Below are 14,846 nucleotides of genomic sequence, written 5' to 3'. Positions count from 1 at the left end.
TGTATTGACAACAACCTCCCCAGGATTATATTTACACTGCTGAGCCCAGAGCACCGTGTGTATGAGCTAAATGCTGCAAGAGTTCATGGCTCTGGATCATGGCTGCAGGAGTCTTGCTCCACAGAACAGGCAGAGCTGTTGAAGCTGCAGTTCTTTTACACCAAGTTTAGTGACTGAAGAGCAACATGGGGAGGGTCCTGGTCTCTAGGCTACAAGACCCCCCATGTCATGATTTGATTGAGCTGCCCAGAAAGCCCCTCATCAAGACACCACATTAGCCCTACCCTCAATAGTCACTTGGCTTTTCAGACGTTAGCATCAGCAACCCCAAATTTACTGGTAATTGATACTAATAGCTCTCAAGGGAACAAGGTATTTCTATGGCATTAAGGTTCACTCACTTTTACCCGACAGGTTTTGACTTGCCACACAAACTGTTAGCACAAAGCACTCCTGCAGCCTTCTCCCTCCCTTTCCATACACCAGCATAAGGCTTAATGGCTTTCCCTTCCAGGGAATCATTACTCACACAGGGAAGTCTCCTGGACAGCACCAAGGTAACAGCAGACTAAAATTCCAGCTGGTTTTAACCTTGGTCCATGCACAGGAGTCCTTTTTGTTTTGAAAGAAATGAGCCCAAATCATCTTAAGCACTAAGCTTTGACATTAAGTTTGAGAAGAACTTGCCCAGAGAGGGTCTCCTTCCAAAGGTCCCGTCAATGCCATAAAAAGAGGCTGCTGCAGAAGGGCGAAGAGGGCACTGATCAACGACTGCAACCCTGTCAAGCTGCCAAACTGGGTAGAGGGGTATCTGTCAACAGAGAAAGCAGCAGCATTATTATATGTCACCTTGACTGTTCACGTCACCCTGGTCAGATTACATTCCCAGTCAACTCCCACAACACAACACAGACCCAAGACATGCATAATATGAACTTCTCTCTCCTGGACTTAGGTATAACTATCTCTTTGTATAGGGTATGTAGCTGTACCCGACGGTGTGCACAGTGCCTTTCTCTCCAGACTATTCTCACCCTGAGCTCTCAAACTTAAGTAGCATCAGATCCAGCCCTTGTTTTGTTTTCCAGCTGTACTGCAGGCAGGTGGAAGTGCTTATACAACTATCGCAAAGGGACAAGAGTGTTGACATTTACAAGCTAAAAGCAGGGCCTCTTTATCCAGATGATTGCATTTGTGGCTGAGCAATCATTGTCATCCGGTCATAACAGTTTGCTCCCTGTAGAAGTGAGTGAAACCTGCACAACAGGTTGGTATGTGTTTTTCTTTTTAGAGGACAAATCTGGTCCTAAGTCAAACTAAACAATGCTGTTGATTGGGAAGTGCTGAATATCAGATACTACTCATGGAAAAATAAAGTTCAGGAACAGTCTATCATCTTTCTCTACCCATGACTGAGCAGTGTTTAAAAAGGGTCAGGTTAAACTAAGCTTGGAAAGAAAGAAGGGGATCAAAACCTTGAAATAATCAAAGAGGTCACTCTCAAAGCAAAACTACCTCAGTCCAGGAAGTTCCAGAGTTGCAAGGGTCAAACAGGATTAGTTTACAACAAGCTGATACATACAGCAACAAGCATTTATCTTGCCCAACACAAAAACCTTTTGCTCCTAGCTGACAAGGAACCAGAAGTTTATGCATTTTTAAATTAGAGTCTTACACTAGTTTTCTAGTCTGGATTGCTCAGACATTGGGACCAAAACCTTTGGCAGAAGGAGTCTGTGGAGTCTCCATCCACAGAGATATTCAAAACCCAACTAGACGCAGTCCTGGGCAACGTGCTGTAGCTGATCCTGCTTGAACATGAGGGTTGGATTCGATGGCCTCAAGAGGTCCCGTCCCACCTCAACAATATCTGAAAGATAACAGCTTCTTTCCCTTCCTCAGGACAGAGGGGCAGACCTATTCTCAAAACCAAAACCATTGCTTCATAAGGAAGCATGTATTTAGATTCAGCTATTGATAGTTCAGTGCATTGGAAACAGGATGGATGATGTCCTGGGAAAGGGAGTAGGCATCACTAATGGGATCTTGAGCAATGCTTTACCAGTGTAATTTCAGAGCAGACCAGTAGCAATGTTTTATGTTAATGTTTTACCTAGACACCTAGGTACTCATTATAAGACAAAAAAAGCCTTGAGTTTTTACTATATAACCGTAGTGTCAATAGCCTAGTCTCACACCCGAGGCCCATTTACAGCTGTTCCTGCCTCATTGCAGTAGCTGTGCCAAAGGGATTAGCTGTTTCTGAACAAAGAAAACATGAGCTAGGACTTCAGTCCAGCTACTATCATATCCAGCGGTGGCTGAGGAAACAAGTTGCATCATTTTTCCCCTCTGATCACAAAGACTTCACCATCCTGATCTCCCTCTCACATGAGCAGCTTATCATCCCAAACCAGTTTACCTTGCCAGCCACACATAATAGGCAAGCAGAGACTTACACAGCTGCGTAGAGGCCTCCCACAGCTGAGTGGATGAATCCTCTCACAATTGTGTGCAAAATGAAGGACAGGATCTGGAAAGAGAAGCAGAAAAGATGTCACATCTTAGATTCTACCTAGCTGTGCCAGACCCCAACATACAACCAGTCCTAAAAGCTGTTCTCTTTTCTAATACAAAGGTGGGCTCAAGGAACCCAGAACCAAAACCTCAAAGATCAGCACAAGAAGTTTGTATTCCTCTCTAAAAGCTCTGCTTTCCACACTTTGTGATGGCTAAGATGCAGCGCCCACTGAGGTTAAGCACACGCAAGACCCATCCCACTTGTAGATGACACTGCTGCAAGGACACGGCCCAGCAACCCGTGGCTGGTGTCACGATCCTTCTTGATTGCTCTTGTGGATGGTTTAGTTAATTTTCCACAAGTTATCACAGACGATACGGAAGTATGAGCAAACTATCTGTTTACCTACGTCATAAAGGCGCGTTGAAGTATAACATTAAATCACTAAACTCCTCCACCAAAACCAGATGGTGCCACAAGGTAAATATTCTCACAGGTTTATAATCCCATGGGTACCGTTGGGCACAGCATTTGATGCAGAAAGAACCTGCTGTGTAGATCAGCGTCATGCTTCTTACGTCAAGCTTTCTGACCATCAGCAGCTTCAATCGAGCCCAGGTTAAATGCACACATACTGCTGAGAGGATCTTGGTAGCAAAGTATTTGTGGTTACACAGCTCAGCTGCAGAAACTTGCAAGTGTGAATAAATTGTGCATCAAGTCTGACGTTTTAACTACAGCTGCTTCTTTAGCTTCTCTCAAGGGATGTAAACTGCATCTAAGACTGGGGTTTCCCAAGGAGTACAGAAGCCTGCCAGCAGTGCCAGAAAGCCCTCCTGCCTGTAGCTGGTTCTCTAGCTCGCAGGACCTCCTGGCACTGTCCTGCCTGTACCTGTGCCAGGACACACACACCAGCCCCTCCAGCACACCCATCCATTTGACCTATTCACCTGCAATGGTAAATTGGGAATAAGACAGGTGATTCCAAATCCAACCAGGAGGACGTTTGTGAATGCAAAGGCATTGGTGGCATTGGTGATTTTCTGGATCTGACGATCACGCTTTTTCTTTTTCTTGTCACTTCTGGAAGGACAGCAAAACCCATGTTACAAAAAGCACTTCCAGCAGCTACTGGAACTCACAGCAAGATTCTCCACATATCACATCAACTCTGTCTAAACCTGTTTGACTACAGGTCTGCCTAAGGAGATGGTGGGGTCTCCATCAGTGGAAGCTGAGGGATATATAGGCAATTATTTCAGTGTTGTTATTCTTACTGTTAGGCTAGAAGGGAATTCTGAACCTCCCCTGCTACGAGTTAAATTTGCTCTTCTTGACTGATCTCAGTGGACATGGAGGGTAGTTTGGTCCTTTCCTCTGCAATTATCAAGTCTTCCTTCAGGCTTTCTTTCTATACTGAAGAACCAACATCCTTTTCAGTCCTTCATCACAACACACATTATGCAGAGCAGGGGGGGGGCCTGCTACTCGGCTGCATGTCCCGTGTGGCACACACTACGCACTCCTCAGCGTTGCTCTCCTCAGTCTCTTCTGAGCCATCATCGCACTCTTTCAGCCTCCAGTCCATGATGTACCCGATCACAGGCGCTGTCAGCAAGCACAGCAGTTGCAATACCCCAAAGATGGAAGTGTAGAGAGCCACTGCAGGGAAAAGAAGAGAGATTTAAAGAGCTGTCAGTCCCAAGTGATACCATAGCAGCAAGAGAAAAGAAACTGTTCCTCCCTACAGATCACATCCCTTAAGAGCCTGGACCAAATCTACTTACCAACTACCAGGCAAGGCTTAAGGAGATGAGACACCAAAGCCCCATTTCATCATTTAGGCTCCCAGAGGCATGACATTAGAGTTGACATACCAGGCACACTTGCTTCAACCATTCTAGTGATCCTGCATCAGCCCAACAGCAGGTAGGGCTCTAGAAATGGGATGCAGCTACTGCTTAATGCCAGTGAGGTTTATGCTGGTTAGGACCAAGGGAAAGTTCTTAGAAGAAGTTCTTACATCCTGCACAGCCAACCCTGCATTAGTCATCTCCTCTCCTGCCTTGCTGGGAGCTGCAGCTACATCTTCTCCAGCCAGGAAGCTCCAGCAAGGACTAGCCAAGCCAGGGAGGTGAGGACTAACCCATTTCATGCTGAATAGACAAGTTGGGAGGCAGAGGAAGGGAAGCAAAACACCCCACAGATTCTGAGAGCAATCATTAAAAACTCAAACTGATGAAAATTCCCCATGTGGTAAAGATGGGAGAAGCGTCTACATGGCTTGCTAAGGGAAAGCTGATGCCAGCAGACTTGAAAGAAACTGTCCCCTCCTGTTACTGAACAGTTCCCCCACCCTGCAATGCTGTTTCCACTTCCTCTCCGCAGCCCACGTGGTGGGTTTGGGCATCACACAGCAGTGTGGTGAGTCACTGGTGTACCACAGCTCTGAAGGAAGGATTCTGAAACTGCCCACCTCAGCACAGAGCATTCACCAGCTACAGCACTGAGAAAAACCACCAAGAATGTCAGCTTGTCCCTCCCAATGCATTTCTAGACCTACTTAAAGAACTGGAGCCAGGATTTATACCAAAGTTATCTTAGTAATGAAGAGAAGTTTCCAACAAGCCTTTCTCTTAAGCTGTTGCAGCACACCCCAGCAGGGCACCTGATGATACTTTCCTGGCTCCAGTTGCTAGCACAGGAACCAAGAGGAACTTCCAACTCCAACCTCACATTCATGCCCCCGTTAACTCCTCAAAGGCAAGCCCTGAAGTGGCCCCACATCCCATCTCATTATAGCAACTGCTGTAGCCAGGGGAGGCAGGTGGTATCACCCTCTACAAACACTCCTGGAGCTGATTTGCTCTTGTCTGGTTATTTTTTAATAGAGGGTAAGAAGCAAGCCATGCCGTCATGCTTTGCCTCTTCATGCCATTCTGAACACTTAATCTTGGGCTCTAAACAGCAAGGGCAGAAGCCAATGTGAAGCAGGGAATGAAATCTATGGGGTCAGCAAAAAAAGAGAAGGAGAGATAGTAGCTGCTATAAAACAGGGCCTCCTCAATTTATTTATCATCTTAAAAAACATCCTTTCCCGAGGAGATAAAAAGCAAACAATACCTAGCAAACATCACCAGAAGTAGATACGACAGAAAGAGAAGCCTGGATAGAGCAAACAAAGGGTGCACACATGGGACAGCCCTTTACATCCACTGTTCTACATGTGTTTCCCTCAAAGCTCTCCTGAGCAAGCACTTCATATAACCAAGTTTTGCAGCCCACCCCAATTCTACCCCCAAGGTCTTCAAGTATTTGAAGGCAAGGTGACAAGTCATGAAAGAGGCAGCGAGATTTCAAGTTCTAGACATCAGGTCTACCCTCTCCTGCCTGTAACAGTTACAGAATAATTTAGAGAGCTACCAAACTCCTTTGCTTCTTCATCTTTCGGGGGTTTTCAAAAGATAAGTAGCCACAAGCTGACTGCTCTTTCCATGTCTAGGTTTCATGACCGGCCTAAGTCACCATAATCTGCTTCAAGGACACAGTGCCCCACTGCAACTTAAAGACTTTGCCACCTATCCAAGTGATTTTCCTCACATCCTTCTCTCCTGCTCAGGAATATTCATGTTTCCTTTGACCATAACATTTGCAGGATTGACTCAACTCTCTTCTTCCCTTGCTGAATGCTCCTGAGAGCAGCTACAGGTGGAGGGAGCTCTCTAACAAACCATGTTCAAGTAAACAACTGCAAGAACAAGGAATCCAAGGGAGCAGCATCCCACCCTCTCCTGATCCATAGAGATTACATTCTAGAGAGCTCCACGTCTTGGAACTGCTCTCACAGCCTGACACTGCTGCAACCAGACAATACCACTGTTTTGCTGATGCTATGGAAACACCAAGACATTGGACTGCACTGTGAGCCCAGGCTAATGCAGGGGGAGGAGAGGGAAAACAGGAAGAAACCCTAAAGGTGGCACAGAGAAAATGCAACACACCCGAGGGACAATCCCTTTATTAACATGGGAACTTGATCTAAACAGAACTGCCAGCATATATAGTTAATATTAAGTCTAAAATACCAAGGAGAGAAAGACAGGGAAAAAGAAAGAAATAACTAGAGCAAGGCAGGGTAAAAGGGAAAAAGGAAGGAGAATCAGGGTGGAAGAGTTACAAGGTAAGCAGAAAACTAAGCAGTGTTGGGAAAGGCAGGCAGCGTGAAGTTTGTCCTGTTTACTGTTTAATGTCTAAATTAGCTCTTGAGCCAGGAGATAAAGAGCTGAATGCTGCAGGCTGTCAAAGGCTCAAGAAACAAAGCGATTCAGGGAATGCCAGGCTACTTGGAGTTTCCTAGTTTCCTTCCCTCCCCCAGAGCTCGCTCCTGTTTTCAGAGGCGTGCCTCTTCATTTATCAGCTTCATGCAATCCAGATTAAACAAGTTCAAACTGGATCTTACTACAAAGGGGACACACACACACGGAGAAAAAAAGAAAAGGCTAAATCCTGTTTTGCAATCCTGGGTATTTTCAACAACAGTAAGCTAATGTATTCCTTCCCATTTGCTCCATGTACTGAATCAGAGCTATAAATACAAGTCCAGGGCAGTGAGTGCCCCTCAGTCTCCCCAGCGCACACCAAGCTGCACAAAACAGCCATGACTTCACTTCTCCCACCCCCAGCTGCTGGGCTGAGACACCTTTAAGTCCAACCACTAGTCACTGGAGTCAGCTCTGCCATCCTTTGTGCTTGCTTAGGATAAGCAAAGCAAATACCTGATGAAATAGGTTTTCCCATTAAAATAATTATCACAGTGCAGCCCAAGAGGCTGCTTTCAACAACCCATCTGGGGAGACAACATGGAATAGTGTTTAACAGACACAGGGCTAAAATTAGCTTGACATTCAAGTGTCTACCTCGCTCCCCCGCTGTCCTGGGCTAGTTCCAGCCTTCCACTAGACCCTACCAGCAGCTGTCAGCCACACTCTGACACCACTAATGGCTATACATGGTGTATCTGCTGAGTAATCAGCCTTGCTGGCCTCTTGCAAGGACCAAGCCTGGTTCAGGTCCCACTTCCAAGGAAGCAAATCGATGTTTTCAGGTTAACCCTACCTTGATCTTCATCTCCAGACAGAAACTCCAGCATGGTATTCATGGCTCCCATGTAGAAGATGAGCCGCAGCTGAGTGACACACATGGTGATAAGGCTGAGCAACAAGATAGGACTGAAGACACTCTTCATGAAGGAGGGAGAAGCTGCAGAAGGAATAATAGAGTCTCTGAGGAAGGCAACATAGCTTTGTAAACATGAACAAAGCTTTCACCTCTGGCTTAGCAAGTGTTCTCTTAGCTACTCATTCCAACACTGTGTGCCAGTGGCAGCTCCAAGGAGTTCACTCCTAGCAACTACCTGTTACCCTACGAGCTTCCATAATGAACAGCTTGGAGTCTGGCTACCAGTAAGAGGGGCAAGGGAGCAGGAAGAAAGACTCACCTAATTCTATAGATTAGAGCAAAAGGGAGCTTCAAACCATTTGCTTTTGCCATATCACTGAGTAAGGAAGGGCTTGGTCAGGATGGCAGCAGTGACCATGCACTGTCCTTCTGCAGCCATACCGGTCACCCATGCTGTTGTCCCCACCACTGGCAACACCATATGGTATATTTAGGCAAGTATATAAGGACAGGAATCCTGATATAGCTGAATTTGTGTTTAAATGATGGTGGCTGGCATATGGCGCTGGCACTGCACCAACCACATATCTCTTATAAACAGGTCTGGAGCAGAGCAGAGAGGCCAACAGGCCTTGTGCCAGCACAAGCATCCCTGGGGCACTCATGGAACCACACCTGCATTGTCAGGCTGGCACTTCACTTCCAGGTCCACCGTGGACAGGCAGAGCTTGTTGTTCTCCTGCAAGGCTGTTGGCTCCTTGGGGCCCTTCATGGAGCTCCCCACGCTGAGACGGCGCCCCACAGTCGTCACTTGCTTGTAGAACTGTTTCCCAGTGATTTTGTGGTCAAATCCCAGCCAGCTGAACTTTATTTTCACCCTGTTGGGTAGCAAAGAGCATGAGAGCTGCAACACAGGGCAAGGAGTTAGAGGCAGCAAAGTTGCAGGATGAAAGGCTATGTGTGGATTTAATGCACTAGTTTCCATCTACAAGCCTACAAATGGTCTGGATCCAGAGCACAGAGATACTTCCCCAGGGCCAGTTTGGCATAGGTCAATATAGAAATAGTTATGACTACTAACAGATCATTTTTCCTTCATAATTCCTATGCTTTGGAAAGTTCTACTTCCAAGAGATATCCACCAGTCAAGACATAACGCTAATGGCAGACATAAATCCTCAACCTAAGCAGTGGCAGCAATAAACAACATGCAAGGGAGTTCCCTGTCCGCCACTCCAAATTAGTTGTGACAGCACTTCCCAGAGGATTAAGAATGGGATCAGCCCTCGAGGCCAGTCTAGAGGACACTTACGAGTAGTCCATGTCTTCTGGTCCTGGGAAGGGCTCCAGGGGCCAGTTGAAGAAGCAGTTGAGGAAAACTAGTCCTGCACAGCTTGCCCAGACCAGCAGAATAAGGATGAAGGAGACCCCGAAGTCATATATAACCTGGAAATCACAAGGGAACATGGTTTTGGCTATAAGAGCAGAAAGATACTTCAATATTCTTTGAACGAGGACTCAGAGGAAGCTGTGGGAAATAACTGCTACACTTAAAATGGGTTTAACTCATGTGGTAACAAAAGCCAAGTTTATGACATGCAGGCTTAGAAAGAGAGGTGTATGCGCATCTTTAACAGCGGCTATAGCTGGAATAACATGCATTTCTCCTTGGAAAGCCAGCAAGAACTTCCCTGCACACTTGACACTGGCTTACCTTTATTATATCCCCCTTATGCTAACTCTGCAATGAAGCATCTTGGTTCAGAGCCACTATTGCTCCACCAAGGCAGCTCAAGTGACTGTCTCTTCTGTCCTTTCAGGGCAGTTTGCTCACTCTACGTTCAAAGCCAACCACCATTAACAGTCACACAGATTAAATACACATGGGTATTAAAAATACTTATATATACACACTCCTTAGAGATTCAAAAAAGCAACCTTTCATAAAAAAGATCTTCAGCTTGTCACTTATTTATCACCTTTAAAATACTACTGTCTATTAGTAGTGTAACAGTAGTAATAGTGTCTATTATTAACAGACCCTTCTCTTTGCAGTAGTTGTTGCATGCTTGAGGCCTCCACTTGGGAAGTCTCTAACACAGATGGGAACTGAATCTTGCAAATGCACATCTCAAAGTGGCTTAACAAACAGTCCCTCTTTCTTGCTGTGTTATTGCTAAATGGTGCAAGATGCCAGCACAACATCATGAGTTGTGACTGGTCACGAGTCACTATTCCACAGCCTCACCTTGATTCCTGGAAAAGTCACAGCAGAGGAAGCATAGGAGCCAATCATCAGAGCAATGAACGTGGAACGAAGGTCACCAAACATGTTGGGCAGCTGGGGAAGGAAAAAATGGGTTGAAACAGGCTGCTGCCAAGGGAAGGGGAGAAAAGGGAAGGAGGCTTTTCTTGAGAAGATATAGGCATTTAGGACTAAGACTCCCAGATACCAGTCTGAAGCGGCCAGTTTTACTCAAGAATGACTTTGCTCATCAGGTTGCGTTGATGTCTGCAGTGTCAGGGAACATCTACAGTCCAAGATTTATGGGCTTAATGACACTGCTTCTTTCCAGACTGACAGCATACTTTGCATAAGTTACCTTTAGCACAGGAGTGTTTACTCCAACCCTTGTGCTTTCTTCAAGAGCTCCTTACCCTAAGCCTGTAGCCATCTCCACCTTTCCTCTCCAAAAAATTCAGGTTCTTTGAGAAATCACCCTCTTTATAGTCAAGCTAACATAACAGCTCTTTATAGTCAAGAGCCATCAGACACAGGCTGTGATTGCTGCACAGCCTTCAACACATCCTGCAACGCCTTGAGCTGCCAGGTTTGTTTATGCACCTTGGGTCAGCACCCAAATCTTTGCAGTAGACCAGAAAATTCCTGTTGCAACAAGAAGGAACAGAGACAAACATGAACTGTGTTGCTGTTTGCGTTTCCATTTAGAGCTAGGTCGCTGCCTCCTTCCACGAAAGCAGATTCTTGTTGAGAGGGGCTAAAACCGGTTATTTCTGCATCAGTTGAATGCCCAAGCACACTATCATGGAGCTAGGTGCAGGAAGGCAATCACAGACACTACATATCCAAGGCTTTATTGCCTGGTGCGGGTATGAAGCTGCTCAACTCTCCATCAAGAAGCAGGCGATAGCACCTCATGCTCCTGCCACCCACCCCACTTCACTGTCTGGGCTCCTATCAGGTATGATGGCAGCGCTGAGAGCAGACCAGGCTGGTTCTGCAAGGATCTATTGGGAAAGCAAAGCTCTCTGTAGGCACAGCTGAAGCAGCTCACAGCATTCAATTCTGCCACCTCAACAGCAAAAGCACTCCCAGGCTGGCTCTTCAGCCCCAGCTTCCACTCAGGACCCAAAAGCAGAGTGGAACAGGCAGAGCACAAAGACCTTCCCACTCTCATGGAAAAGGAGGAACTCCCCATTTTCCCAAACCACCATAAGTTATCCAGTTTCCATCACTAATGCTGGCCTGCAAGCTGGAGATTGCAGGGAGAAGCTTTGAAGTGGTAGGCTGAGAGCTTGGCTGATACCTCCTGAAGCTGGTCAACATGCAGAGATTCTGCTGCAGGCTGATAGATTCCCCTCCCACCTCCTTTTTTGGGTCACTTCATCCCCAAATTCACATGGGCATCGCTACCACGTCAGCCTCAAAGGGCCTCAAAGCAGGACACTGCGGGAGCCTTCCAAGACTAAAGGCATAACCAGCATTTTATCCGTTTAAAGATGCTGCTGAACAAAATGATTCAGAGACTATTAGACAGAGCCTGAGCAAGCAAACGCTGTCATCACGTTCCCCTTCCACTGCTGAAAAACAAATCCATCTTTCCCAGGAGCAGCATATAAGGCAAGCGAATCTGGCTCGTGTCACGGCACGGCCAGCGTGTTTACAATGCAAGTATTCCTGTGCAGGAACACTGTAGGATCCATCTGGCTGTTTATCATCCCTCTGTCTCACTGCAGAGCTTCCTAGGCAGTGCAGTGCAGTCTCCAGATCCTCACATAACCCCAGCCAGGGAACAGCACAAATGGTGCTGCTGGTGAACCCCGAGCAGAGGCAGGAAGCACTGCACTGCTCTGCAGAGAGCATCCATCCCCACACCCAGCCCCGGCTCCCTGCATGCGGGAGAGCTGCCAACAGGCTGCTTTCAGGAGCTGCAGGCAGGAAACGGCAAAGGATCCAAAGGTCTGTTACCAGGCACCAAAAAAATCTCTTCTTGGAAGCAATGGCCTTAATACACACTCCAGAAAGTGGCATCTGCAGAATACACGGTCCGCAGGTTACAGACAGGCTGGTTGCAGTCACCAGGGCAGGGCACTGATTTAATGTCAAATCAAACCCAAACCTAAACCAATCTCCAGCAATGACAGTAAACAGCAGGGAGCTCAGAGCAGGAGCTCCACAAACACAGCTGCTTCTTGGCTTGGGCTGGTTTTCCCCAGAGATCACAAAAAGCCTTTTTCATAACACACAGCTCCCAGGTGGATCCTCCTGCTCCGAGGCTACTGCAGACACAGATAGGTATTAAAGCAAGCAGTGGTATCCTGGAAATCCCAAGCGTGCTAGAATAGGAGTCCTAGAATGCTAAAGATTCCTAAAATCCTGTTTGGCACCAAGCAAGCAGCCAGATAACAAAAAAACAACAGACATTGGAGATGTAAAGTCTTATCCAACCCAATCTAAGGGGAAACTGCCAACACTGAGCACTTGAGAGGAAAAGAAATCTGAGACTATCCAGAGGAACAGAGGGGAAGCAAAGGGAACAAGTAGTCCATCCCCAGACAGAAAAATAACTAGTAAACCAGCTAGTAAAATAACACACAGTATCTACTAAGCCATTTTCTCATGCTGCCTTTATAGCAGCAAGTATTGGGAAAAACAAGCCAAAGAACAAGTGGGCTCTTTGTTTTTCTGCCTCCAAGAGGATCTGCCCTTTATTCTGACCCTATCCCACAGGCAGAAGGGATTCCTCCACCAACTTCTGCCATTCTGGTACAACAACCCAACTCCACAAGCCCTACAATGACAGAAACACATACTCCTCCTGTTTAAAGGTCAGTAATACTCAATGTATTATTAACTTCATGCCCTGTCCGAAAGATAGTAACTTAATTTGGCCATACCTTTATTACAGGTATGCAATCCTAAACTGATAAAACAGTTTCTTCTTGCACATTATTTTCTCATCTGTCCTATAGGGAGTTTAAGACCTTCAGTCTTCTTTTTAAGTAATTTTATCCACTTTTGCCTGGAGACAACCCACATACAACATACCACAGAGGTATTACCAAACCCAGTTCCCCTCCTCTTGCAAGGACTGTTTGGAATAACAGTGGAAGAAGTCAAGGGATTGAGAACTCGACTACAGGGGAATAGCATTTTTGCTCAAGCTAAGCTTTGTTTTCCTTATCAGGGGTATATTTGGAAGTTACACAGACACCTCAAGCCACCCTCTTTGTCCAAAGCCTATGGAAATTCCTGTTCCCATTCTCCAACAAGCAAGAGATCACAAAGCCCGAAGTTTTCATACTATCTCCAAGCAGAGAAGACTCCCTATACAGAGATGCTCCCCTGCTCTGACTAAAGGGTGCTGTTTGTAGCAGAAGAGCAAAGCAGCTGTAATTCTTTGAAAGGAAAACAGGGCAGAAAACAATCTATCAAAGGCTCTTTGTGGTAATTTATCACACATGTTTGTTTCTCCGCACGAAATAGCTTCAGAGCAGAACCAGCGCCAGATTCCTGTGTTGTCAGAGCCACCACCACAGATCTGTTTCCATTTCCCATCCTCACTCACATTGGTTCAGACCGAGTCATGAGGCAGAAATCTCCCCTCTGCATTTTAACAACAGGCACAGCCTGACCTTGTTCCCAGAAGCAGGAACACCACCGCCTGCTGGCTCTCCCTCCTCCCCAAAGCCACAACACAGGGTACCCAGAAACAGCAGCTTGCTTTGGCTCTGCGTGTGCTTACATGATACCCAGGGGACTTGTCACTGAGGAAGGCTTTGAACCCAAAAGGCAAAGTGGAATACTGTCCCAGTAATCCCCAAAGATCCCGTTTATCCCTTTCCCAGGCGCTGGGGATCCCCATTTCCTGCTCTGCCATCAGATCACATCGTGCCCATGCATGCAGGTATCCCGGGGAGCATCCCAACACTCTCTATGACCCGCCTGGGGTGGCAGAGCACCAGCTCATGCACAAGTGGGTTTGACCTGTTTCCTGGAGCACGTCAGGTCACTCGTGGCTGGCAGGAGAAGGAAGTCACCTTGCTTTGACTCCTGCGTGCACGTGTGTGCTCGGCAGCCAGTGCCTGTGGCAGCCAGAACAAGCTCACTTGGCACCACGAGTTGATCAGTGCTTGCTGCCTCCATATAATGAGCGTCCTTACAAAGGTCTTTGAGTCTCCTCTTTCAGTGCTTGCTTCAGTCTCTCCTGGGTACAGCGTCATCCCCATGTTCCTCCCTTGCCATGCTCCCTGTCCACGTGTAGAATGGACCCACAAGAGATCCCAATGTCACTGCGCACACACCACGAGCATCCCAGCTTGCAGGTAGAGCCATGCAGGAACAAAACAGGAAGCTGACAGTGAGCTAAATACACCTGCTTTTAACAGCCACCACCACGGCTCCGTTATGATGTGGGTGAAGAAATGCTTCCCTCCCACTTTAGGCTATTTTTAATCACATTCACATGCCTCAGGTACCGAAATGCCTCTGCAGGGAGGCACAAGCAGCTACATCTGGATGTGAGAAGCCAGGCCTGAAGCCACCTCAGCTCGTTACAAAACACACTGCTGTCCAGAGGGCATGGGCTCCACCTGAGGTCTCCCTGCAGGAACTCACAGCATCGCTGCTTGCTTCACACCTCCTCAAGGCTTGGATCTCTTCTTGGAAGATGTGACCTTTTTCCTGCTGCTGTACTTCCTTAGAGCTCTGGAGCCGGCTCACTAATGAGAGGGCTAATAAATAAGTGGCTTTGCTTACTTTTCCTGGTGCTAAAAGCCACAGTACAGCACATCCAATACATTTCTGCCCTTGCCCTTCCTCCTATCATCACCAGTGGCTCTAGAATAACCTGTGACCCCTTAATAACCACCCAGAGAGACAATAACCAACGCTGGCAGCAGCAGG

General features: G+C 46.9%; 1 protein-coding gene across 2 annotated transcripts in view; it reads right to left on the bottom strand.

Annotated features, from left to right (window-relative positions):
* SLC43A2 (solute carrier family 43 member 2) overlaps window positions 1-14,846 on the bottom strand; it is a 33,081-nt gene that overhangs the window by 5,556 nt on the left and 12,679 nt on the right. For both annotated transcript variants that reach the window (XM_030472372.1, XM_030472373.1), the window contains 8 exons: window positions 9,948-10,040; window positions 9,012-9,145; window positions 8,375-8,577; window positions 7,637-7,780; window positions 4,045-4,183; window positions 3,472-3,604; window positions 2,460-2,533; window positions 688-811 (listed from right to left, as the gene is read on the bottom strand). In XM_030472372.1, the coding sequence (XP_030328232.1) occupies window positions 688-811; window positions 2,460-2,533; window positions 3,472-3,604; window positions 4,045-4,183; window positions 7,637-7,780; window positions 8,375-8,577; window positions 9,012-9,145; window positions 9,948-10,040 (1,044 nt within the window). The remainder of the gene's footprint in view (window positions 1-687; window positions 812-2,459; window positions 2,534-3,471; window positions 3,605-4,044; window positions 4,184-7,636; window positions 7,781-8,374; window positions 8,578-9,011; window positions 9,146-9,947; window positions 10,041-14,846) is intronic.

Source organism: Strigops habroptila, assembly GCF_004027225.2.
Source record: "Strigops habroptila isolate Jane chromosome 13 unlocalized genomic scaffold, bStrHab1.2.pri S16, whole genome shotgun sequence".
Lineage (NCBI taxonomy): Eukaryota > Metazoa > Chordata > Aves > Psittaciformes > Psittacidae > Strigops > Strigops habroptila.
Note: the sequence above shows the minus strand (reverse complement) of the source record. Positions and strands in the feature narration are given on the sequence as shown.